The sequence below is a fragment of the Macaca nemestrina genome, chromosome 10 (genome assembly GCF_043159975.1).
Source record: "Macaca nemestrina isolate mMacNem1 chromosome 10, mMacNem.hap1, whole genome shotgun sequence".
Taxonomy (NCBI): Eukaryota; Metazoa; Chordata; class Mammalia; order Primates; family Cercopithecidae; genus Macaca; species Macaca nemestrina.
The window spans coordinates 29,563,585-29,589,329 of record NC_092134.1 but is presented as its reverse complement, the minus strand read 5'-3'; the positions used below and the strand labels follow the sequence as shown (position 1 = coordinate 29,589,329).

The window sequence follows — 25,745 nt, the reverse complement described above, 5'->3', positions numbered from 1 at the left end:
CCTCTCTTTAGAATTCACATTCATACTTAAAGTGAGCTTAAAAAAAAAAAAAAGATAATGTTGTTCCCCTAAGAAATTATTAAAATCCTGAGATTATATGGCCTCCCTGAGTACATAGCTTCTAATTTTATATACATTTTTAAAATAATAATAATAAAGGAGTTCTGTGACACACTTAAAATTAAAACAAAACCTTTTAACTAGAATAGGAAAAAAATCAACCTCATTGCTTTTCTGTCAGGCACCTTTGTTCCAAACACTCTTCTCTTTCTCTTCCCTTGTAACTCCTTCCAGTGGTATCTGGAAATGACTCATTTAAGCCCTCAAGAGTAGATTGTGCACATCTCTTCTGAGCTCTGTTCAATGAGACTACCTTTATAGCTTGAAATAAGCCTTTGGTAAGAATACTTACACCACAAATATGGCTAATGCATGCCACTGCTCCTGGCTCTCAATCTTGTTTCTCTCCAAGGTGTATCTTTCTGCCTGCAAAAAACATGAAACTTCAGGTCTCTTTGTTCTGAGTTAAAAACTGCTTTTCCATTTCAATATCTAGGTGAGAAGTACAATCATTTCTGCTTCTTTCTCAGGTACAGAGAGATTAATTTTTCTCAACCTATAGGAAGCTCCTTCTGTCTCCATCCTTCTTAACAGCTTTATCTTCGGAGAAGAGTGCAGGAAATTCCCCTATGAAATGGAAAATAAACAGTCCATGTTAGAAGAAGGGCTTCTAATTCTGACTTTGGAATGCCATGTTTCCTTCCCAGTGTATCTTTCTACTTTGCTCTGAGGCAAAATTTCAGTCTGAAAACCTCGCATCCCTGCAGAGACACAGCTTCTGATTACAAGCCCTAGTTTATGGTTTCATCACTGAACCAAACAGAACTAAAAGCAAAGAGAGCAAGACACCTGCCCTTGCCAGTTCAAAGACACCTGCAAGTAAAGTGGGGGAAAGGGAGGTGAATTTATAGAGTCCAAGGTCAAATTATCTCTTTCTGCCTCTGGCACCAAAGAACTTGAGTTTGGTTTTGTTTGGTTTTGTTTTTACCTAAAACAGCAGGGAGGAAGTGAGTGACCTCATAGAAGAAAGAATATATTGCACCAAAAGGCTCTTCAACAACAGCACCTGGAAACATATCCTGTTCAAGCCACGCTGGAGTCAATTCTAACTGGGCAATGGCTCCAATAGATCCCAGCCAGATAAGACACAGGCACACACAGTAACGGGAGTGATGCGGATCAATTCCTTTGTCCCTCTCATTCTTTTGTTTCTTGTCAAAAGGATTCAACAATTAATTCCTGAGGCTTTGAAAGGGGATTATCTCGTTGCTAAATGCTTTCCTATAGAAGCATCAGAGGACTGGAAGGAATCTGTACCAGTCCCCTTATTTTGCAGGCGAAACTGAGACTCAGGGGTTAAGTGACTTGCAGAAGGTTACACACAAGCAGAACCAGGACTAGATTCATGTTCCTGAGAGCCAGCTCAGTGCTCCTCCCAGGAACCCTACCCACGCCCTTTAATTTACTGTCACAAATATTTACGGAAAACTTACTGTATGCCCCACACTGTACTGGCTGGGGGCATGGTGATGGGTGGTTAACAAGCCAGACAGACCCAGCCCCTGCCTTCCAGGAGTTGGCAGTCCAGTTTGGTGGATGCAGTCAAGTTTGGGGGATGTTTCCCAACAGTCCCCACTTTGTCTCACTCCTACCACTGAGCATCAGAGCATGTAATAACATTGCTTCTGTCTGTAAGTCTCCACTTCTGAATACGATGCAATAACTGTAGACGTAAGTTGAAGACGTAAGTTGAGACATAGAGGCTAGGTGACTTGCTCAAGGTCATATAGTAACAGAACCAGGGCTGCAGAAAGCATCACTTCCAGGGCTGGCTAACTGGTGGTCAATTTCAACATTCTTATTGAGAACCCTGACCTGCACATAATGCTATTGGCTAATAGATATGGTGGCCACATAACTTATCATCCATGCTAGGTCACTTCTGAAAGGGAATGGAGCTGCCAGGACAATGGGCATAGACCAGGGTTGTACCAGACAAGCCAGGACAGGTGGTCCCCCTACTAACAGGTAACTCCCTTGACACATTGACCAAGGTCAAATGCAGAGAGGAGGCTTGGTCAGGAAATTCAGGTTCAGCAGCGCTTTCTTTCAGCCTGGGACTTCACCCCATTGTAACCTGTTCTTACAACATTCAACCTCTTGGCAGTTATTAGGATCTTGATTTGTGATCCTTCACTTTTCTAAGCCAGAGTGACTATGGCTGTGCTACTTAAGTAGCAGAACTTGAGGGCTGTGAAGCTTGTAACTCCCATCCCTGACTTAGCTGAGAGATTGCAGATAAACCACAGCAGGCCACTGTGGCCACTGCCTTCTTCCCACAAAGAGCGTGGTCCATGGGTTCCTCAATTCTGCAGCCTCTCTCCAGGGCACCCTATAGGGGCTGCTCATCCTGTCTACAGTCTCCTTTGTGGGACTAGGACCCTCTTTTCTCCACTGCTGCTTCAGTTTTATGAAGCGTGAGAAACCTTGGGAAGGGCTTTGAAGGAGAGGGACAAACTTCTCATGGAAGGAAAAGGTGATCACTATCCCTATGACTATATAATCCTAAATGACCAGTATGTGGTCTGACAAACAGACGTTTATTTATGGAGCAAGTGAAACAGAATCATAAATCAAGGCTGTCTTAGAAAATCCAGAATACAGCCTTCTACATTCAGAGAAGTGATAGAGCAGAGTAACTGAGAGCCTGGGCTAATTCTTAGGCTCATATCCTGAGTTAGCTTTGTGACCTTGGATGTGTCTTTGAATCTCAGTATTACCACACATAAAATGGGTCCATAGGAGTCCCTACCTCACACGGCTGTTGGGAGGATTAAATGAGACGTGCATATTATGCTTTCAAAACAGCCTCTTCCACAGAGTGGGAATGTGGTGAATGTTAGCTATTTGGAGGTGAGGCTTCTCTCACCCTGGATTTCCCAATAGATTGTGGGCCATTTTTCTTGATTGTCTAAAGTCATTTGAAGAGGATTCCATAAGAGTGGAAGTGTTGTGTTTTCTTCTTTGACTAAAGAAGTATTTGGTTCCTTTGCAGGGATCTCGGAAGCTTCTGGAACTCGTCAGATACCACATTGTCCCATTTACCCAGGTTGGCCCCACTTTTCCTGCTGCTACTTTCTCTCTGCTTCCAAGATAGCTAACTTAGTCCTGAATTCCAGTATCTTGATGCTAGAAAATGTCCTTTATCTGTAGCTCTGAACAAACCCTCAGCCATGAACTATGAGTCCATTATCAGAGCGATCTTCAAAGCCACAAAAACTCTTGAGATCAAAACTCCCTTTACTTATTTCACTTTGAAGCCAATTTTTTCTAGTGAGGACTTTAAGAACTCAGGGCCCTGTGAGTGGCCCCAAACATCCTTGCCTTTTGTTCTCTTCTTTGCAGCTTGAAGTGGCCACTCTCATCTCCACCCCTCACATCAGGAGCATGGCCAACCAGCTCATACAGTTCACCACCACCGACAACGTAAGTGAAAACTCGACCACCGCCAGCATCACTTGAACACACCTTTGCTCTGATAATCACTATTCGTCAGGTTATCCTGCCTCTAAGCTAAAATCTTTATGATTATTTCATTCATGTGTTACTTCTCTCAGCAAATATGTGCTGAGCAACTACATGTGTGAGAGTCTGCACTAGATGCCGAGAATAAAGGAGTGGAAAAGATAGACTTCTATCCCAGCAGGGAAGACGGACTTTAAATAACTCACTAGGCAAGCAGTTAATTATTTAATTATAATGGTAATGAGTGCTCCCAAGAGGAAATGCAGGGGGCTGTGAGAGCATAGAACAGGAGGAGTCTGAGAGCGTCTTCAGGCCAGGAGGTCCTCAGTGAGGAGGTGATGCTTTGGCCATGCTATGAATAAAGTGAAATTGGACAGAGATCAGTAGAAGAGAGTTCCAGACAAAAAAAAAGAGAGAGAGAGAGAGTATGTGCAAAGACCCTGAGGTGAGGGCACAATTTATTTTTAAAACTCCAAAGAAGGTGCGTTATTCATCTAACTCCCTGGGGCTGCAGTATGAACAAACGTCCAGCAGCACACGGTTGATATCTTCTATAGAATCACTGTTGATGGTGATGATTATCTCATTCTTTCAACAAATACCTATTTGAGTGCCTACTGTGCATCAGGCACTGTTCTAGGTCCTAAAGACAGACTGATGAACAAACAGACGAAAGTCCCTGGTTGTATGGAAATTTCATTCTAGTAAATAGGGGATAGAAAATAAGTTAAATGCATAATATATATCGTCTCTTAGAGCAAGTGCTAAGGAGAAAAACAGCAAAGCAAGGAAGGGAGACAGAAGGTGGGGATGGGGCCGACATCTTAGATAAATACTCGAGAAACCTTCATGGGGAAGAAACATCTGAACAAAACCTGAAGGAAATAGGGGAACAAGCAGTGTGAATATCTGGGGAACATTCCAGAGGGAACAGCAAGGGTGAAAAGCACAGAGCAGAAAGGAGCATGCTGGGCTGTGTGAGGAACAGCAAGGCCAGTGTGGCTAGAGCAGAAGGAGCAAAAGAGAGAAGAGTAGGAAAGGAGGCTGGGCAAGAGAGAGAGGAGGAGAGTGGGGGTTAGCTCATGCATGGCCTAAGAAGTCAGGGTAAGGATGCAGGCTCTTACCTGGAATGAGAGGAGAAGCAATTGGAGGATTTTGAACAGAGGAATGACATGATCAGGCATACATTTTGAGAGGCTGGTGAGGAGATTTGATTGCAATAATCTGGAGAATACTGATGGTAACTCAGACCAGGGTGGTAGCAGGGACATGGTGAGGAGTGGTTGAATTCTGAATGTACTTGGTTGGTGCAAAAGTAATTGTGGTCTTGCAATTTTTAAAAAATTGCAAAACCTGTGATTATTTTTGCACCAACCTAATATTCTGCAAGTAGATCCAGCAGAATTTGTTGATGGGTTAAATGGGGGTGAAGACAGAGGAAGCCGGGATAACTCATGGGGTTTGACTTGAGCAACCAGAAGAATGAAGCTGTCATTAACACTGGAGGCGGGGGGCAGGTTTATGAGGAAAGTGGAGATCAGAAATCTTTGCTAATTGGTTCATTTTCTGCTCCCTCCTCTAAAACATAAGCAGGAACTCATCTACTTGTTCACAGATGTATCCCAAGCTCCAAAGGCAGAGTATAATGAGGTCAATAGATGTATTCAAATGAATGGATCCCTATTTCACCACAGAGAGGTCAAAGAATTTGCCCAATTTCTCACAGCAAGTGTATTGCAGAGCTTGAATAATTACAATTCTTACTTAGCCCTGCACCTGCAAGAACCATTTCTACAACGACATCCTTGCCTGGTATTAGTCAAGAATTCACTGAACAGATTCAATCTTTCCCTGTCAGCCAAACCCTTATGATAGCAAGCTACCCTCCAGTGAAAAGTTAAGTGATATCGAGGACTTTTTAGCGAAGTTGCCACCATTCAGTCTGCCTGAGGATCACTGGCAGTCCTGCAGTACAGAATAGTACAGAATTAGAGATGTCATTGCTTCTTTCCAGGGACAGATTCTGGCAAATGATGTGGCAATGGAAGAAATTGAGATCACTGCCAAAAATGGCCGAATTTACACACTGACAGGAGTTCTCATTCCTCCCTCCATCGTCCCGATTCTACCCCATCGATGTGATGAAACAAAGAGAGAGATGAAACTGGTAAGAAAACTAGGAAAATAAGTAAGGGCCCCAAACAGCTCCTCAGGGCAGACAGCATCCCACTCCTCACAATTCTGAGACAGGCCTCAAAGAAAGTTTGACTTTCAGAAGCTTGTCCCCAAAGGGCTTCCGTCTTGATGAAGGTGCAGGTGGGTCTGAAGTCCCACCTCATAAACTGTGAACCACACACAGTTCCTTGGGGGAATTTGCACAATGATAGATGCTGCCCAGGAATATTGGCTCCTCAGAGCTGCCATAATGAATTACCACAAACTGGGAGGTTTGCCAAACAGTAATTTATTCTCCCAGAATTCTGGAGGCCAGAAGTCTGAAATCGAGGTAGCAGAGCCATGCTCCCTCTGAAGGCTCTAGGGAAGAATTTTTCTTTCGTTGCCTCCTTCTGGATTCTGGGGGCTCCCAACAATTCTTGGCATTCCGTGGCTTGTAGCTACAAGGGTCTCACTGTGTTGCCCAGTCTGGAAACGACAGGTGCACACCACCACACCTGGCTAATTGTTTTTCTTCTTTTTTATTGTAGAGATGGGTTTTCACCATCTTGCCCAAGCTGGTCTTAAACTCCTGGGCTTAAGCGATCCTCTCACCTCGGCCTCCCAAAGTGCTGGGATTATAGGCCTGAGCCACTGTCCCCCACCCACCTCTCCTCTTTTTATAAGAACATCAATCATTATATTTAAGGACCACCCTAATTCAGTAGGACTCATGTTAGCTTAACTAATTACATCTGCAAAGACCTTATTTCCTAATAAGATCACATTCTGAGGTTCCAGGGGACACAAGTTTTTGGAGAGATATTATTTGCCCACTACACCAGAGCTCTGGGATCCAATCAGGATTTTCTAACCCAACCCCTGGGATTTAGGATCAGTCTCCTGCCTCTTCCTTCCCCTGTCTCTGTCATCTGGGATGACCTTGCTCCAGGCTCACAGCTTTACTCTAAGAGGCACCTAAAATAGAATTTCTTCTCAGGTAGCTGCTCTGGCCTAGCCAATCAACCATCTTTCTGCAGTACTTTTCAAAAAACCAAACTTTCTGTTTCCCTGTGAGCTTCTGTACTCTCTAGCCTTTCCTATTTCCATAGCAACTTTTTGGCTCAGCCAGTTTTAATCAAAGCACCTCAAATTCCAATACTGCTGTACATGCACTATTTCAATTCCCATGGAAAACATAACTCCAAGTTTTAACAATAGTAGGTCTGGGTCTTTCTTTTCAGGACGCTTCAATAATTCATTAGTGATGGCTCTCACAATCCAAGGATGCTCAATATCCTTGGAACTTGAGCATCAAACAAGGAAAAATGGTCTCATTTTATTTATTTATTGTTTTGTTTTATTGATTCCTCTTCTTGTTATGAAGGCTGGAAATAGCTGACCAAGCACCTGGCACAGGATTGTGGCTGATCCTTTTAATTCTAGATATTTTAATTGATGTAATGACTCTGATATGATTTAGGCCATAGAGGATGGAGCTGATCCTCTGTGCCAGTCAGATGCCATCTGGAGAATTTGATTCCTTTCTGAGAATCCCTTTTTAAGAGAGGCAGAAACACCATCACTTTCCTAGCCAGTCCCCAGCAGTGATTTATGTTTGGTTCATTCTTTGGAAACAAGGATTGGGCAGGTGCATCACCTGTTCTATTTCAGGTTATTCAAAAGCTTATTTTCTGTCTCTCTAAAGAACAGAATCAAGATATGGGTTTGAGCTACAACCCAAAGAATTTTGGTTACATAAGGAAAAGAACTTCCAGTAGCTGCCTTAGAATGAACTCTTCCTTTACTATTTTCTCTAGGCTTAAAGTCAAATCTATTTGCTCTACATGGTTTTGAATGGTTTTGAGTGGGTTCATCAAAAGTCCAAACGCATTCTCTGGAAAGTATTTAGGACTAGCAAAGAGTAGAAGCAGCTGGTATCCTCTGGAAGTCTCAGTGTTTACCAGGCTGAATCCATAGCTGCCTTTGGCCATGTATGTTTGCATTTTAGAGGCTTAATAATAACACTCTGTACTAGTTATGGTCCCTGCAAGAAAAGAATCCCTCTGAGATGGTCCAAACAAAGAGACTCTGATGAAGGAGCTACTGCAGAGGTGTGGACAGGGCTAAGGAAACAAATAAGTTTTGCTGGAGCTTTGAGGGAGAAGCAAGAAACCATTGCCACTAGGGACCAAAGAGCCCAGGGACAGGACGTAGAGTTACGTGAACCCAGTGACAGCAGGAAGCATGGAAGAGGTGACCTCCATCAGGAGCCGTAGGGATAGTGCCAAAGCAGAGAGGGAGCAGGGATGAAATCCTTGACCTTGTTATCCTCCTACCCTCCTTAATCCTGCTAGTGACTTACATTGGCCAACACCAGTCAGAAGCTGGCAAGGAGCTGGAGAGAACATCCTTCACAGTCTACCTGCTGTGGCACAGAGCCAGATGGAGAAGGTCAGAGAGGATCTGGAGAGACTGAGGCACACACCCAATTCCATCACCCCTGAACCGGTAGAGGAGAATCCAGGAGACTGAAAGGCAGAGATTCAGTGTTCAGCTATATTGCTGCTAAGCTAATTGGAGGACATGGCCTTAAGTCTGTAATCAAAACTAATACTTCATCCCTAGCACAAGTGAATGACTGCAACGTCCCCTCAGGGGCAGGTGCCTCCCTGCATACAGAGAATTGATCAGAAGCTAGAGCCTGTGGACAGACTGGCTCTGAAAGAAGTAAAGAAAGGGGCTGCTCTGAGAAGGCTCAGTTTTCTCTCCCAAACTCCTCCCACCCACCCCCACCCCGACCCCCAGCACTGACTTCACTCCTTCTCCCCAGGGTCGAGTTGGTGGGAGGTGGGGGGTGGGTAGAGAGGCCAGGATCATGGCTCAGTGGGGTTTCCTTCACAGGGAGGGAAGCATGAAACCAGCCACAGGACCGTCGCCACTGCTTCCTCTCATAGGGAACCTGCACTGACCTCCTGTCTCCCCTTCCAGGGCACTTGTGTGAGCTGTTCTCTGGTGTACTGGAGCAGATGTCCTGCTAACTCTGAGCCCACAGTGAGTGTGACAGCTTCTGGAAAGCACAGATCACCCAAGCAGCCCCACTGGTGTGGTTTCTCAACCTATCTACCTTCCTTCTTTAGAAGATATTAATTGCAACTGGGGTAATATAAGATGGGCTCTTAGCCTACTATATGGAGAATGGTAGAAAGAGATCCCACAGACCTGTGTTTGAATCCTTGTTCATTGACCCTAGAGAAGTTGTTTAACCTTCTTATTCTTTCTTCATCTGTAAATGACAATAACAAAAAGATTCACAAAGATAAAAACCCAAGCATAATACCTAAATCAAGTAGGCACTCAGTTCCTCTCTACCTTTTCCCTTTTAGGACTGTAATATTATAGATGTCCACTTTTGGGTGGCACTGGCATATTGTGCAGAACCGTCTGTAAACAAGGCCTAAATTTGTTCTTCCCAAGCACCCTTCTGCAGAGACATACAAGAAATAACAAGGCAGTAATACTGGGACTATCAAAAACTTCCAAGTTTAATTGAATTCTGTACACATTTATTGAGGATTGATCATATATCAGACATAGTGCTTGGTTCCACAGGCATGAGGATGAATAAGAAATCGTTTTATTTTGCTTTTATCTGAGAAACTCCATCTAAAAGGGAAAACAGACAGTTACGCAACGATCTATCATTCATACGCCAAGCACTCTATTGGTAGTAAAAAGCAAAGTGTTCTAAGGCAAAAATGATGATAGAAATTTTTGCCTATAAGTTTATCATAAGAAAGAACTTACAACCAGAAGTGGCATTAAACACTAGAATAGATCACTAGGGAAGGTTATGAGCTCTTTAATGTGATTCTATTATGAAGTATTTAGTAAAGCAAAACATTAAAATTAAATAGGTGCAGGTGTTCAGATATTTATTTTGCTTAACGAAGCCATTACCCCTGAGTCCTTCAGGATGCTGTCAACCAGGGAATGTGAGAGGGAGAAGAGGAAATTGTGTTGGCTGGTGTCACAGTGATTGCTGTGTGCCAGACATTGTTCTAAATGCTTTATGCAGCAGCCCCACGCGGTAGGTATATTATCACCATAACCGAGGTATGATTGGGGCACTAAGGCAAGGAAACACAAACTACCTTGTACAAGGTCACACAGCTGAAGTGGCAGAACCATGATTTGTTCTGCTCTGCATGTTTAATCACCATTCTAGATTGTCTCAGCCCAGGGAAAGAGAAGGAAGAGGGAAAAGAAAGGGAAATTAGACACATGGGTAGGAGCCAAAAGGAGCCCTCAAATTACCCCTCCCGGGAATCCTGTGACCTACACCTGGTCAATTATCCTGAGATCCTCTACAAAAGGACTATAGTGCTCCTTCCTCGGTGCCCTAGAATTCCTTCATGTAGCTAATATTTTAGGATGTTATAGCCTAGGAAAGTCTCATTGCTGTCTTCTTGAGTAAGAGCCTAAGATGAAGGGGTAAGCTTGACGTCAACAATTATCTAAAACAAAATTTGAACCAGCGACTAAATTCTTGTGGCAAAACTTGAAATCAGCATTATTGTCTCATCAATATTTTCTTGATATTTTATAGATTAGGCAGCTGAGACCCACAGAGGCTACATGACTGTGATCCTAAAGTCTGTATGTGATAAGACCCATTCTCTAGACGTTATACTTACCATCGGTGTTTCTTGGAAAAAATTATTTAACCTGTCTGGGCCTCAGTTTCCTTATCTATAAAAAATGGCATGAAAAACATCCACATAGAACTGAAGATTGAGGAACTCATCTGTGCAATGTGTCTGGCCCATAAACGGTTCTCAGTAAACATCAATTCTAGATAATTATGAGTGGGCATCATTGATTAGAGAATGGAAGGATGCATGTAAATGCATCTCCTAAGAGAAAAACTCAGACTATCACTATTTTGTTTGGCAAACCTTTCAGTGAAGTGTAGATAGACCCTTTGGGGACTCCAAAATGTCTCTATAGGAGATCTTAAGGATGGCTGTAGATTGGAAGGGGAGACTAGACTGCATCTAGAATGAACAGAAAATATTTTCTGCTTAGAGACATCTGCTGTGGCATGAAAGAGGGAATAAATATCTGTGGGCCATGGATGGCGCAAACTCTGGCCTGTATTCCACCAACAAGGGAACAGGCCTAAAAAAGGGTGCCCAGGCTCTGATGTAGACCCAGTTCTGCTGGTGTGGTCCAGCACTCTCTCCTGACGTCAGTGGTGAAATGGAAGTAGAACGGCAAGTGTCTGCAGAGGGTGTGCAGTGCCTGGAGGACCTAAACATGCTGACTGCCATGCTTTCCCTCCTTGGCTTTCTCCCAGGCACTCTTCACACACAGATGTGTCTACAGTGGCAGGTTTGGGAGCCTGAAGAGCGGCTGTGCCCGGTACTGCAATGCCACCGTGAAGGTGAGGAGTGCGTGGCCAAGGCCCAGTCTAGGCCAGTAGGGCCAGGCAGCTCCAGGGCCATGCCCTTGGGTCCTAGGGTCCATGTGGTCACAGGTGGCCCATGCTTGGTGTTGTCTTCCCACAGAGGAATCAAAGGTAGATTCTTCATATGGTGGCCAGACTCTCCCCTTCCCTGCATCACAGCCTCCCATGGTTCACTACCCTCTTAACACAGATCACACTCTTGATGCTTCCCCACGTGGCCCACCCTCTGCCTGTGGCTCTGACCTGCCTCTCACCCCCATTCCCACCTCAGAGCATGCACACTTGCCATTCCCTCCCTCTGAATGCTCTTCCAGATTTCCCTGAGGCTAATTCATGTTCAGTGTCTCCATTAACCAGCCCTGTCACCACCAATCTACAATGGCCTCCCTAGTACCCACCTGACTTCTGGCCCTACCTGACATCACTGGATGATAATACTTTCTTTTCCCAGCACTCACCATTCTCTGAAATGATCTTGTTTCACTATTTTTAAAATTCATACATTGACTCTTCCCCGACTTAGAACGTTGGCTCCACAAGTGTGAGCCTCCCTCTGTCCATTTGCACAGTGTTAGAGCCAGTCCTGCACCCAGGGGAGGGGGCTCAGTAGAGCTGTGGTGACCAGACAACTGAGCACTAGCCATGCCATCAACTGCCAAAGAAAAGGACAACCTCATAAGGAGAGGCGAAAATGGTTTAGTATAATAATGGAAATTAAAATGCATCCCCTTTGAGGAACTGGTGCTCTGCTTGGGGTTTCAAAGGGCAGCACGCATTTTGTTTTTCAGATTCCAAAGTGCTGCAAAGGCTTCTATGGACCCGACTGCAACCAGTGTCCAGGAGGCTTCTCAAATCCATGCTCAGGAAATGGACAGGTGAATACGGAAGACTGGCCTTCCATAAGTCAAATCGAACAATAATTTTTAAAACTTCTAAACCAAAATATGATACAATGCCGGCTACTCTTCCCAGGAAGCAAAAGAAATGACCCCTTACTAAAAGAACAGCAGGTGTCTGCAGTGGAAGGAATCTGGGTCTGGGATGGGGGATGGGGGAGAGAGAGTCCGGTAATGTTGCCTCTCGTCTCTGCTTCTCTATTGCGGGCAGCAGGACCTTGGGTAACTCAACAAGGATCTCTGGGCCTCACATTCCTCCTGTGGGAGGTATCAGGGTTGGCCTGCATTGATCTTCAAGACTCCTTCCAGAACTAAGACTTTATGATAGTTAAAAAATAGCTGTGCCTCGTAATTGCTTTTTTGAACCTATGAGCAAAACCTAGTGAAATGTAACAGCCAAAACTTACCTCATCTAGCTTGGAGGCAAAAGTAGCTGTGGTTCATATGGGGAAATTATACATCTGTGCATTTAATAAACCCGCCTCTAAAACATGGCTTTTTCAAGGGGAAAGTACAGCCATGAGTGGGGACACCATGCGGAAAAGGAGAATAGGGAAAGGCCAGTACTAATGACTGTGGCCAGGGGTTAAAAGGCCCCACACTCAGCGCTGATGTCAATCAGCACACACTGACTTTGCCAGGGCTAGGAAGGTGGGAGGCAAATACGTTTATCACTGAAGAGAGAAAACACTGCAGTTTGGAGTCACATTGCTGAGCAGGTGAGACTGTAAAGACAGGCCACTCACTCATTCTGGAGGCCCCTGTCTTATCCCTTAAGCATTGTTGAAAGGTTCCCAGTTCAGCATTGTGATGCCCCCTTGAGTGACTTCCCTTAAAGTTCTAAATCCCGGATTGGATTCCCAAGCTCGGCACTGCTTTAGCATCCTCCCTGATATCACATGACTCCACTTTCCACAAGGAGTCCCAGAGGGTCATGTCAGGTGGGATTTAATCTGAAGTCAAAGAAGTCAGGCCATGAAATGAAAACACCTGAGAAGTATGTGTCCTAATGGCCCACGGGCCCTGCCTTTGCTCCCAGTGTGCAGATAGCCTCGCTGGCAACGGGACGTGCATTTGCAAGGAGGGCTTCCAAGGCTCCCAGTGTCAGTTCTGCTCTGATCCCAATAAATACGGACCTCAGTGTAACAAAAGTAAGTGGCACTTCCAGAGCTTCCTTCCACTCCTAAGCATGGTTCCCTCTCACACTGCAGCAGGCTACTGGCGCAAGGCTGGTGTCTGAGGACCCCTTTGCTTGGGGTACGCCATCATCACAGAGCATTCATTAAGCTTTGGTTCTCAAACTGGAGCGTGCATCAGAGGGCTGATCCCCAACTCTGCAGGTGCGCCCCACCTGCAGAATTTCTGATTCAGTAGGCCCCAGTGAGTCTTCAGAATTTGCATTGCTAACAAGTTCCCGGGGCGGGGGCACCAACACTGCTGGTCTGCGAAGCACATTTTGAAGACCACTCTCCAAAGGTTTCTCCACATTCTTGAAGTGCTAGTGGGCTCTATATCAAGAAACAGGCTCAGGCCAGACACAGTGGCTCACACCTGTAATCCCAGCACTTTGGGAGGCTGAGGGGGTGGATCACTTGAGGTCAGGAGTTTGAGACCAGCCTGACCAACACAGCAAAACCCCATCTCTACTAAAAACACAAAAATTAGCCGGGCGTGATGGCAGGTGCCTGTAATCCCAGCTACTCTGGAGGCTGAGGCAGGAGAGCGGTTTAACCGAGGAGGCAGAGGTTGCAGTGAGCTGAGACTGAGCCACAGCACTCCAGCCTGGGTGACAGTGAGATTTTGTCTCAAAAAAAAAAAAGAATCAAATTCACTCCCTACCTTTCAGGCAGACCCCTTCCCTCAACTCCTTTATTTGCAAGGCCTGTGGCCTTGGAGAAGTTACTATACTTCTCTAGGCTTCAGTTTCTTCATCTGTAAAATGGGGATGATAATAATAGCAAGTACCTTTTAAGGTTAGTACAACTTATAAATGGAAAGCGCTTGCCTTAGAACCACACCTAGTACAAAACATGTGCCACAAATACTATCTCACTATTATTATTTATTATTGTTGGTGCTGTTAGTCTAAGTACAGTGACATAAATATCAAGCTTGTAGAACATGTAGAAAGTTCCACAATAGGCATTGAAAAAAATGAAGTTATGCAACCTCAGAAAATTCATTCTGTTCTTTAAAATGACATCCTGTGTATATTTAAATAAACATATTTTTTGACATATTTCTAAGCTAACAGCTCGTTGTAGAGTCAGACCAACCTGAAGTCCCCACGCTCCAGCCTACCAACCGTCTGATCTCAGAAAAAGGCTATTTCTTCACCTATAAAATGAAGATAATAGTGATACCTACATTATAGGTTGCTGACAGGATTAAATTAGACCATAATTTGGGGCTTTTAGCACAGAACTTACAATTAGCAAGTCATCAATAAGCAAAGCCGCTCCTCTTACTATTGCTACTAACTCCATGCATTTGTTATGAAACACACAACCCTTCCGCTCTCCTATCTTATTTGGTCTTCACAGGTAACTCTCAGGATGGATGGGAAAGCACAGCACAGCAGGGTCGAGGCTGCTGAATCCTTTCCAATGTTCTTTTTGCCAAATTAGATTTCCATATTAGAGGAAGAAAAAAAATCAGGGTTTATCCCAAGGTCTGACGATGTTGGCATTTGTCTGAGGCCAGCCGGGCAGGACACCAAGGCTGGGATGGGGTGGGGGGCTTCCAGCTGTCACACCTCTCATTCCAGGGCTACGGCTGCACACAGTCTCACACAGGGGTCTCGTTCCTTGCAAATGAAGCTCTGACTTCCCTAAAATTGTATAAAAATTCTTTTTGGTTTTAAATCCGGCTGTGGTTTTCCAACCCTGCTCACTTGTGTTGTTCTTCTCTTTCCTGGATGTTGGCTCCAAGCACCCACACGAATTCCTCTCCCGTGGGTACTGGCTAAACTCCAGATTCCTTTATTTTTGATCATTTTCCAAGCCCCCCCAATCCTTGCCAGGTGCCTCTGAAAATCTCCATGTCCTTCTTTCCACTTTCACATGCATAGGAACCTGAGTCTGATGAGGCGGCCCGTGTTACAATTTTCAAATACCTACAATTGAAAGCAAATTCAGCAGCTAAGGTTTAAAATGATAGCAGTGATATGGAAATGCCAGTTCATGTAATGATCTACGGTGTTTACACAGTCACGAACAGAAATGGACTTTGAATCCCGGTTTAAGTTTCTGCCTGGGAATTTAGCAGCAAGTCGGGCAGTTTGCTTCCTCTCTCTGGGCCTCAGCTTCCTCATCTGAAAAATGGGGGTTATAAAAGTACCTACCTGCTGGGCCTGGTGACTATGGTGCATGTGGAAGGCTGACCCGGTGCCTTGAATGAAGTCAGTGCCCAAATATTGCCTATTGGTTATCATTGGTTTGCTGTGACAGAGTGAAAAACAAACACATTAGCTACATATCAGGAGCCCTGCCAGCATGGGAAATCACTTCTTTTTATTCCAGAATATCTTCATGAAAGGTGAGAAGTTTCCAGGCTAAACTCTCCAACAAGGAAGTAGTTGAAAATGGAGTTCCTTGGCCTCTTTCAAAGTGTCACATCCTCTTTCCCACACCCCACACACATATAGATAAAAAGGAGTTCTTTTTTCTTTTGTTTCGTTTTGTTTTGTTTTTGAGACAAGGTCTCACTCTGTTGACCAGGCTGGGGTGTAGAGGTGCAGTCATAGCTCACTGCAGCTTCAAACTCCCAGGCTCAAGTGATCTTCCCATCTCTCAGCCTCTCCAGTAACTGGGACCACAAGCACACACCATCGTGCCCGGCTAATTTTTGTATTTTTTGTAGAGACTGGGTTTCGCCATGTTGCCCAGGCTGGTCTCAAACTCCTGGGCTCAAGCAATCTTCCCACATCAGCCTCCCGGTGTCCTGGGATTACAGGCATGAGTCACCATGCTCAGTCTTAAAGGAGTTCTGAGACCAAGTTCTTCCCCTCCTGGGTGGGACAGGCAAGCTCCCCAGGGCTGTCCCAGGCACTCTGAGAACGCTTAAGACTCCAAGAAATAACAGCCTGAGTCTTCCCCCGGCTCAGCCCCCAGACTCTGCTTTGACAAGAGTGAATGGGGGGTGAGAGGAGGTGGTCCCTGTCCTCCAGGGTGCTCTGCCTCAGTGCTCGGCTTGTCCCCAACGCCTGGACGGATGTCCCTCCTCCTCCTCTTTCAGAATGCCCGTGCGTTCATGGAACATGCGATAACAGGATAGACAGCGATGGGGCCTGCCTCACCGGCACATGCAGAGACGGCTCTGCCGGGAGACTCTGTGATAAGCAGACCTCAGCCTGTGGGCCCTACGTGCAGTTCTGTCACATCCACGCCACCTGTGAATACAGCAGTGGGACAGCCAGGTAGGTCTGTGAGGGGATGGCCCTTAGTGACACTAAGTCACTGTGTTAGCTGTAGACAGAACCAACCCATATCTGAACTCTGAACTGAGGCCTGTTACCTCCAGCTGACAGTGTGGTGTTTGTGAAAAGGACCTCAGTCTGAGCTGGGTTTCAATTGCAGCACTCCCTGCTTTGAAACTTACCAGCTGTGTGACTGTGGGCAAGTTACTTAACCTCTCTGAACCTCGCTTTCCTCAACAGTACAGTGAGGGTGATGATACCTACCAAGCAGGCCGGTTGTGGAGATTAGCAGAACTGAATGCAAAATCACCTAGTACCAGAGCTAGCACATCAAAGATGTTCCATCATGGAAACCATAATTATTATCACCACATATGTGAAAGAAATGAAGATTTGTCCACCAACGTTCCAGTCTTTGAAGACACCTTTGCTTTTTAAAGCTGTTAATGATTTCTCCCCTGTTAAAGGCATCTTGCAGGAAATTGGGTCTTTAACCAATAGGTTGCCATTTGTTTCCTTAATACTGTCTAGCATTCTGCAGTGGGTCTGAGGGGGAAAATGCCAGAAGAAATGTACTTCGCTGGAAATATCTAGCTCCAAGGCAGTAACCACCTAAAATATCCTGGGAAATGCAGAGGGTGTCTGGAATTCTTGGTCCTCTTCTTGCACTGCTTTTCTTAATTTCTTAAATTTTATTTTATGTAGTTATTTGTTTTGGTCTGCCTCTCCCACCAGACTGTAGGCTATGAGACAAGAGACTGTTTTTCCACGGTTGTACAATAGAAATGCCTTTTCCTAAGGAGTTAGGATCTATATCAGTGCGTAAGGCAAAACTACATGTAATCAAAATTACCCCCGAAACCTATTAAATCATCTGCAGAGGACTGTCAGCATGGGTCTGTATGAACTATATTGCCTTAGGTAAATCAAACGTTATTGGAACAGATCAACCTATTTCTTCATTTGGACACCAGATAATGTATTTTGTTCCTCTAGGAAACTTGATACATGAAATATATATATTTTTAAATTTTTGTAAGTCACGGATGACTGAATTTGCAGTAGAACATGGGGGTACAATGTCTCCAGCATCTATCATAGGGCACTCAATAAATATTGGTTGAACACATGAATAAATGGGCCACCTTTAATAGTAAAAGTATCATCACGGAACATTTTGAGAGGAGCGTCTGGAAAGGTAATGGGTCAAGAAACCAAGTCAGCTCACAGAAGAGGCACTTGAGAATGTGGTGTTGGGGGGAAACCCATGAGGGGCCAGAGAAGGGGAGAGGAGAAGTCTCACCTGATTGTCATTTTCAAGTATTTTAAGAGCTGTTGCATAGAAGCCAGAGTAGAGCTCTTCTTTGCTGAACTAGAGGTAATAACTAGTATTGAGCAGGAAGAGTTATAAAGAGGCAGGTGCTGGTAAAATAAGAGCAGGTGTCAGGTGTTGAGCCTTATGATCTGCAAGTGCTCTGCTAAATGCTCGGTGTGCATTCGCTCATCTAACCTTCAGCCTTATATGGGAGGTATTAGGCCCATTTTCCTCATGAGAAATAAGATCTCTCTGTTGTTAAGGGACTCGTGCAGAGTCACACAACTGCTAAGAAGTGGGCGGGCTTCATTTCCACCCAGGTGTATCTGATTGCAGACCCCAGAAGTACCCCGACCACATTTGAGCACTGGCTTCCTCCACAGGAGCAAACGATGGAGCCATTCGGCCAGGAACTGGCTCATCTCTAGCTGGCTGGCTCTCTTCTCGGTCATTGGTGCTTATTCTGGGGCTGATTTTGTGCACTCTCCTTTGTAGTTGTGTTTGCAAAGCAGGATATGAAGGAGATGGAACTGTATGTTCTGAGATGGACCCTTGCACAGGACTAACTCCAGGAGGCTGTAGCCGCAATGTAAGTACTGGTCTTCATTTCCAACCTGCCTGGTTTCTTTGTTTGTTGAGACGGAGTCTCACTCTGTCGCCCAGGCTGGAGTGCAATGGCACAATCTTGGCTCACTGCAACCTCCGCCTCCTGGGTTCAAGCGATTCTCCTGCCTCAGCCTCCTGAGTAGCTGGGATTACAGGGGCATGCCATCACCCCTGGCTAATTTTTGTATTTTTAGTAGAGATGGGGTTTCACCATGTTGATCAGGCTGGTCTCAAACTCCTGACCTCGTGATCCGCCCACCTTGGCCTCCCAAAGTGCTGGGATTACAAGCATGAGCCACCGCGCCCGGCCCTGCCTGGCTTCTTGTTGGCTTTTTTCAGTTGGTTGGTTGGGTTTTTTAGGAAATCCTGAGGAAAGACATTCTACAGGTCAGTGTCTGATGACTTTTCATATGTGTGAAGCATTTGTGTTTAAACCTTGAATTTTTATTTTATTTTGACACAGGGTCTCACTCTGTTACCTAGGCTGGAGCACAGTGGTGTAATCATAGCTCACTACCGCCTGGAACTCCTGGGCTCAAGTGATCATTTCACTGATTAGGAAACTGGGATCTGGGAGAGTCAAGTGACTAAGTTCTGCTGTTGGTAGGGGTATAGCTAGAATCTACCATTGCTTTCACTAATTCCCTTCAATTATCGCCACCCCTACCCTACCCTAGTCACCTTCATTCCTTACCTATGGTTTAGTAACTGGTTTCTTTACTTCCTCTTATCTACCCACAGTGCATTCTCCACTCACAGCCAGAGTGGCCTGAAGTGAATCAGATCATGTTTTTCCCAGATTTAAGCCCCTTCCGTAATTTCCTCTAGCTCTAAGGATAAAATCTAGATGAAACCACCTGACCCCAGCCTACAGATTCCTTTGATTCCCTTTGAACAAGCCCCATCCCAACCCCATCCCCCTCAGCCTCATCTCAACACCGTATCTTGTACCCCTCTCTCCTTCTCATTCTGTCCTCCAGCCTCCTGGCAAGGCTCCTCCTGAGAGGCCCGGGAGCTGATATCGTGGAGCTTGGGTTCCCACATTATACAGACCTGGGTTCATGCCTTTTTATAGCTGCATGACCTTGGGCAACACCTGTTTCCTTAGCTATAAAATAGAGATAACAATACTTTCCTCAAGATGATGGTTTACACCTGCAAAACAATATAAACAGTCCCTGGCTTAATAACTAACACCGTGATGTTAGTGGCCATAAGCTGGCCAGCTCCAAGCAATTTTGTTCTCTAAATTACCTAATCTTTTCATGAATCTCAATGTAAATTAAGCATTTCCACCTCACTCAATGCAAATATGTGTTTCTGGAACATATGTCTGGAAACTCTCTCTTTTGGAATCATGTGGCTGGGCTGAGGATTCAGAGGCTTTGCTTTTTCTCTTCCTCCTGCAGGCAGAATGCATCAAAACTGGCACGGGCACCCACACCTGCGTGTGTCAGCAGGGCTGGACAGGGAATGGGAGAGACTGCTTGGAGATCAACAACTGCCTGCTGCCCAGTGCAGGAGGCTGCCACGACAACGCAACCTGTTTGTACGTGGGTCCCGGGCAGGTAGGTTGGATGTCATGGGAGCAAAGAGAAAGCAGGAATCATGCAGTGACTTTTCTTTCCCCTCAGGACAGAAATACTTTGGCTCGAACTTACTGCAGCTTTTTTCAATCATTCGTGGCAGTGAACATGGGTTCATTGCCACAACAAACCTATGATGAGGTATTATCTCATCTTATAGAAAAGGAAATTGAGGCAATGAGAAGCTAGTTGCATAAATCATGGAAATAAATAATAGTGCAAGATTTGCACCCAGCGTGACTCCAGGGCTGCCCTCTTAGTCACCATCCTGGACCGACCTTATATTTCTATAGCTCTGTAGCGTATTGATCACTTTCACTCATTGTCATTTAATGGAGAACAAGGCAGAGAAGGCTACTGCTTAAAAATTAATCAGCTCCAGGGGAGGGGCTACCAACTAACCTAGGATTGTGGCAATGAAAAAACAGGCGACTGATAAGGCTCCCTCCCCCGACCCATGCCCACCTGCTTCCACCCCTTTCCACAGGTAGGACCCACAGGTGTGTTTAGAATACAAGGCTAAGGAGGTCAGAACACATGGAAGATGGGAACTGGGATTTGAAATCAACCCCCTTATCTTTTGAATCTTGATACAGTTTCTCACTTTTATGTTTTAGGCTGAACTTTTTTAAAGACCTACAAATTATTTTCTGCTCTTTGAGAAATGTATTTCTTCCCATGATGAGGGCTCTGCCTGAGGAAAGCCTAACCTTGCTCACCATGATATCTCCCACTTGACCCCAAGCCTTTTGGTTCTCGGACCTCTCATTTCTGTGCACGTGTTTCAGAGAAACACGGAGCTTGAGTGGAACTTGATGAAATAGTAAAGCCCACCTCCTACCTTCCCTTTCCTTCATGGGGGAATTTACCCAGACAAATGGAGATCTGCCCTATTTAAAAACACCCAAGAAGGAAGTTTTTAGGGCTTCGCTCTGTGACTTTAGGCATCATTCCCACTCACTTCTCCATTCTGCTAGAAATGAGTGATGGAACATCGTTCCTGTGGGCCAGTGCAGGGCTGGACACTTGTGCAGAGACAGTCAGAGTGTTGGAGATCCTCTGGGAGCTCCTAACTACCAAAATTAGTGATCTGTACAGAACTCTTTCCAAAGAGACCCCCACAGGGGGTTAAAAGGTGGTCAACATCGGCCAGGCACTGTGACTTACACCTGTAATCCCAGCACTTTGGGAGGCCAAGGCAGGTGGATCACCTGAGGTCAGGAGTTCGAGACCAGCCTGACCAACATGGAGAAACCCCACCTCTACTAAAATACAAAATTAGCCGGGCATCATGACGCGTGCCTATAATCCCAGCTACTTGGGAGGCTGAGGCAGGAGAATCGCTTGAACCTGGGAGGCGGAGGTTGCAGTGAACTGAGATTGCACCATTGCACTCCAGCCTGTGCAACAAGAGCAAAACTCTATAAAAAAAAAAAAAGAAAAAAAAAAAAAGGTGGTCAACATGTTTAGGAGCAAGGGTTAAAAAATTGAACTGCTTGGCTAAGAGCATGGCATGATCTCACCCTAGCCCACCTCCCACTCTTGAAAACTGGTGGGAGATGGAAGTACTACACCCAGGCAAATCCTCGACATTGACGTTTGTCTATTTACAGCTGGGGTTAATTATTTCAATAGACCACAGAAGGTGCTTCTCAGGGAGTGACAGTTGGCAATGGGACAGAGATAGAAAATCTGTGTCAGGGAGAAATCTTTCGGTTATAACAGAAAACTCAATTGTGCACTACTTGTGGAAATGTAAAATGCTACAGCTGTCATGGAAAATAGCACAGCAATTCCCCCAAAAAATTAAAAATAGAATGACCATATGCTCCAGCAATTCCACTTCTGGGTATATACCCAAAAGAATCGAACGCAGGGACTCAAGCAGATATTTGAGCACCCGTATTCACAGCAGCATTATTCACAGTAGTCAAAAGATGAACACAACCCAATGGCCATTGCCAGATTAATGGATAATCAAAACGTGGTATATGTATACAATGGAAGAGCAATCAGCCTTAAAAAGGAAGAAAATGCTGACACATGCTGCAACATGGGTGAACCTTGAAGATGTGTTGCTAAGTGAAATAAGCCAGAGACAGAAGGACAAATACTATGTGCTTCCACTGCTCTGAGGTTCCTAGAGTAGTCAGATTCATAGAGACAGAAAGTAGAATAGTGGCTGCCAGGAGCTAGAGTGGGAAGAGGAATGAGGAGTTATTGTGTAACGGGTATGGACTTTCAGTTTGGGAAGATGAAAACAGGTTTGGAGAAGGATGGTGATGATGGTTGTACACAAATGTGAATATATTTAGCATACAAGTATACAAATGTGAAAATACTTAACTATACATTTTTAAATGGTTAAAATGATACATTTTCTCATACATATATTTACTTCAATTCTTAAGAAGAAAAAGCTGGTTTAAAAAGGGAATGTTTTGGCCCACGTGACTCTAAAGTCCACATATGGATCTGGCTGCAGGCACAACATGATTCAGGGCTCAGAAGGCAGCAAAAGGGTCTATTTCTTGGCTCAGCTTCTTCCCACGTTCCTGGGGTGAGGGATGACCTCCAGCCACTCCAGCTTATACCATCGGAATACTTAGTTAAGCAGAATGGAGTACGTTTTCTGGTAACTTCCTCCAAAAACCCAGGATTCATTCTTTCATTGACTCAGATGGAGTGCATCCACACCCATCCTCATTTCCTACCACTCGCATCAGCCCTTGCGCCCAATTACAGAAATCTGGCCAGGGGAGGCCCGGGGTGGAAGATGCAGTGATAAGCACAGGCCAAGGCCCTGCACCCCACCCTGGGGTGGAGGAACCAGCCACATTTTATCATGTGGACTGGGAGAGGGGGAGTGATAGTGTCCTCAGAGCCAAATGGTGTGCAGTTTCCAGGAAGAGAGAGAACAGATGCTGGCCAGACAAAATAAAACAGATGTTCCCATATCTATTCATTTGCTCGTTCATCCAACACTTCTCAAGTGCTTACACCCACTCAGCTACTAAGCTCAGTAGTGAGGATAAGAGATTACCGTGGCCAGGGCCCTCAGCCAGACTTGAAGAAATGAGATCTTGTGCGAGGCGACAGACAAACCTATGTATAACGCCAGAGTGATAAATGTTGTAAAAGTCACATAGGGTAAGTCCCATGGTCCGGTTGTTCCACAGCATTTGAGGGCTGCTTTCCTATTTATCCTTCTGATTTCTCTGACAGCAGAACCTGCTCATGGGTCTGGAGAAAATTAGCTTAAAATGTGGCTGCAGGAGTCTTAACTGTGAAAAAGCTCACTGCAGTCTTATGTCTTGCCAAGCACTCAGTAAATGATTGCATTCATTTTTGACGCACTTGAGTTGGCAGATTGCACTTGAGAAAAGGGAACAAAATGCCTTGGTGTCTGTATTAGCTTTCTGGGGCTGCCATACAAAGTGCCACAAACTGGGTGGCATAGAACAACAAAAATGTGTTGTTTCACAGCTGTAGAGGCTGGAGGTCTGAGATCAAGGTGTCCTCAGGGTTGGTCCCATCTGACAGATGTGAAGGAGAAGCTGTTCCATTCCTCTCTCCTAATTTCAGGTGCTTTGCTGAAAATCCTTGGTGTTGCTTGGCTTGTGGACACATCACCCTGTTCTCTACCTTCGTGTTCAGATGCTGTTCTCCCTGTGTGTCTTTCTGTCTCCAAATTCCACCACCCCCAACTTTTATTTTATTTTATTTATTTATTTATTTTGAGACAGAGTCTCGCTCTGTCACCCAGGCTGGGGTGCAGTGGTAGGATCTCGGCTCACTACAACCTCCACCTCCCGGGTTCAGCAATTCTCCTGCCTCAGCCTCCCAGGTAGCTGGGACTACAGGTGCGCATTGCCACGCCCAGCTGATTTTTGTATTTTTAGTAGAGACAGGGTTTCACCGCGTTGGCCAGGGTGGTCTTGATATCTTCACCTCATGATCCACTCGCCTCAGCCTCCCAAAGCCCCCTTTTTTTTAGTATAAGGATACTGGTCTTACTGGATTCAGGGCCCACCCTACTCCATGGCACCCTACTCCAGTATGACCTCATCTTAACTAATTATATCACAACAACCCTATTTCCAAATAAGGTCATATTCTGAGGTACTGGAGGTCAGGACTTCAACAAATGAATCTGGGAATAAGAGGACACAGTTCAACCTATTATAATATCTGTCTCCTCTCTGCTCTGTCTTCCTTTCTGCAGACAAACTTGAAAAACATCCTGATGGGAAGATGGGAAAGGAGGGGGGTTCTCTTTGTGGTGTTCTATAAGAAACAGAATGGACCAAAAACCCAGGATTCATTCTCTTTCATTGACTCAGATTGAGTGTGTCCACATCCATCCTCTTTCCTGACACTCCCATCAGCCCTTGTGCACAATTACAGAAATCAGGCTGGGGGAGGATCAGGACTTCTCTTATGTCAAGGATTGCCCTCAGCTGGGACTAGTTGGCTTGGAAACTCTTAGACTTTCCAGATAGGCACAAACCTTAATTACCAGGAATGCTGCTTTAAAAAGATAAACCGTGCTGGAGCCAAATGTTTCTAAATTGAACAAAGTGCCTTACAAGCTAGCAATGGCCTCATGTATGCAACTCCACCAAGTGGATACCCCATAGCTTGCTTGACCTTTCTCATTAGGTAGAAAGGCCATCCAACATGATGCTCTGTAGGGCCCAAGTTCTCTCTCAGACGATCTCCATAGGCCCCTCTGGAGAAAAGAATTCAGGAAGAGGCTGGGCGCGGTGGCTCACGCCTGTAATCCCAGCACTTTGGGAGGCCGAGGCAGGCAGATCATGAGGTCAGGAATTTGAGACCAGCCTGACCAACATGGTGAAACCCTGTCTGTACTAAAAATACAAAACTTAGCCAGGCATGGTGGCGTACACCTGTAATCCCAGCTACTCAGGAGGCTGAGGCAGGAGAATCGTTTGAACCCAGGAGGCAGAGGTTACAGTGAGCCAAGATCATGCCACTACACTCCAGCCTGGGCAACAGTGGGATTCCATCTCAAAAATAAATAAATTCAGGAAGAGAGTACCAAGAAACTATCATATTGGAAAATGTAATGTAGAATATGGAGATTAGTAGCTCTAGAATTTGAAGTATATCAAGCAAAAGACATTAATGCTGTTCTCTGGGAGAGCCAAACAGCTTCAGTTTCCATAGGACGTTTCTCAGTGCTGTGTGAGGGCAACACATGGAAGGCACTTGCTTTCAATAATCCCCTTAAGGCCGGGCGCGGTGGCTCAGGCCTGTAATCCCAGCACTTTGGGAGGCCAAGGCAGGTGGATTACAAGGTCAGGAGATGGAGACCATCCTGGCTAACAGGGTGAAACCCCGTCTCTACTAAAAATACAAAAAATCAGCCGGGCGAGGTGGCGGGCGCCTGTAGTCCCAGCTACTCGGGAGGCTGAGGCAGGAGAATGGTGTAAACCCGGGAGGCGGAGCTTGCAGTGAGCCCGGATGGCGCCACTGCACTCCAGCCTGGGCCGCAGAGCGAGACTCTGTCTCAAATAATAATAATAATCCCCTTGACTCTGTTCTTAAAATTATAGAATGAGTGCGAGTGCAAGAAAGGATTTCGAGGAAATGGGATTGACTGTGAACCAGTAACTTCATGCTTGGAACAGATCAGGAAATGTCATCCGTTGGTGAGTTATTTAACCTTGGTTTTCCTTAAAAAAAAAAAAAA

At 45.3% G+C, this 25,745-nt stretch overlaps 1 protein-coding gene across 5 annotated transcripts in view; it reads left to right on the top strand.

Annotated features, from left to right (window-relative positions):
* LOC105497739 (stabilin 2) overlaps positions 1-25,745 on the top strand; it is a 168,200-nt gene that overhangs the window by 59,587 nt on the left and 82,868 nt on the right. For all 5 annotated transcript variants that reach the window (XR_011608912.1, XR_011608911.1, XR_011608910.1 and 2 more), the window contains exons 16-26: positions 3,116-3,169; positions 3,466-3,546; positions 5,600-5,752; positions 8,731-8,793; positions 11,099-11,185; positions 11,998-12,084; positions 13,145-13,256; positions 16,342-16,522; positions 18,333-18,426; positions 19,853-20,011; positions 25,609-25,704. Coding sequence is in view for 2 of the 5 variants with exons in the window: in XM_071071220.1 (XP_070927321.1) it covers positions 3,116-3,169; positions 3,466-3,546; positions 5,600-5,752; positions 8,731-8,793; positions 11,099-11,185; positions 11,998-12,084; positions 13,145-13,256; positions 16,342-16,522; positions 18,333-18,426; positions 19,853-20,011; positions 25,609-25,704 (1,167 nt within the window). In the remaining 3 variants the exon portion in view is untranslated. The remainder of the gene's footprint in view (positions 1-3,115; positions 3,170-3,465; positions 3,547-5,599; positions 5,753-8,730; positions 8,794-11,098; positions 11,186-11,997; positions 12,085-13,144; positions 13,257-16,341; positions 16,523-18,332; positions 18,427-19,852; positions 20,012-25,608; positions 25,705-25,745) is intronic.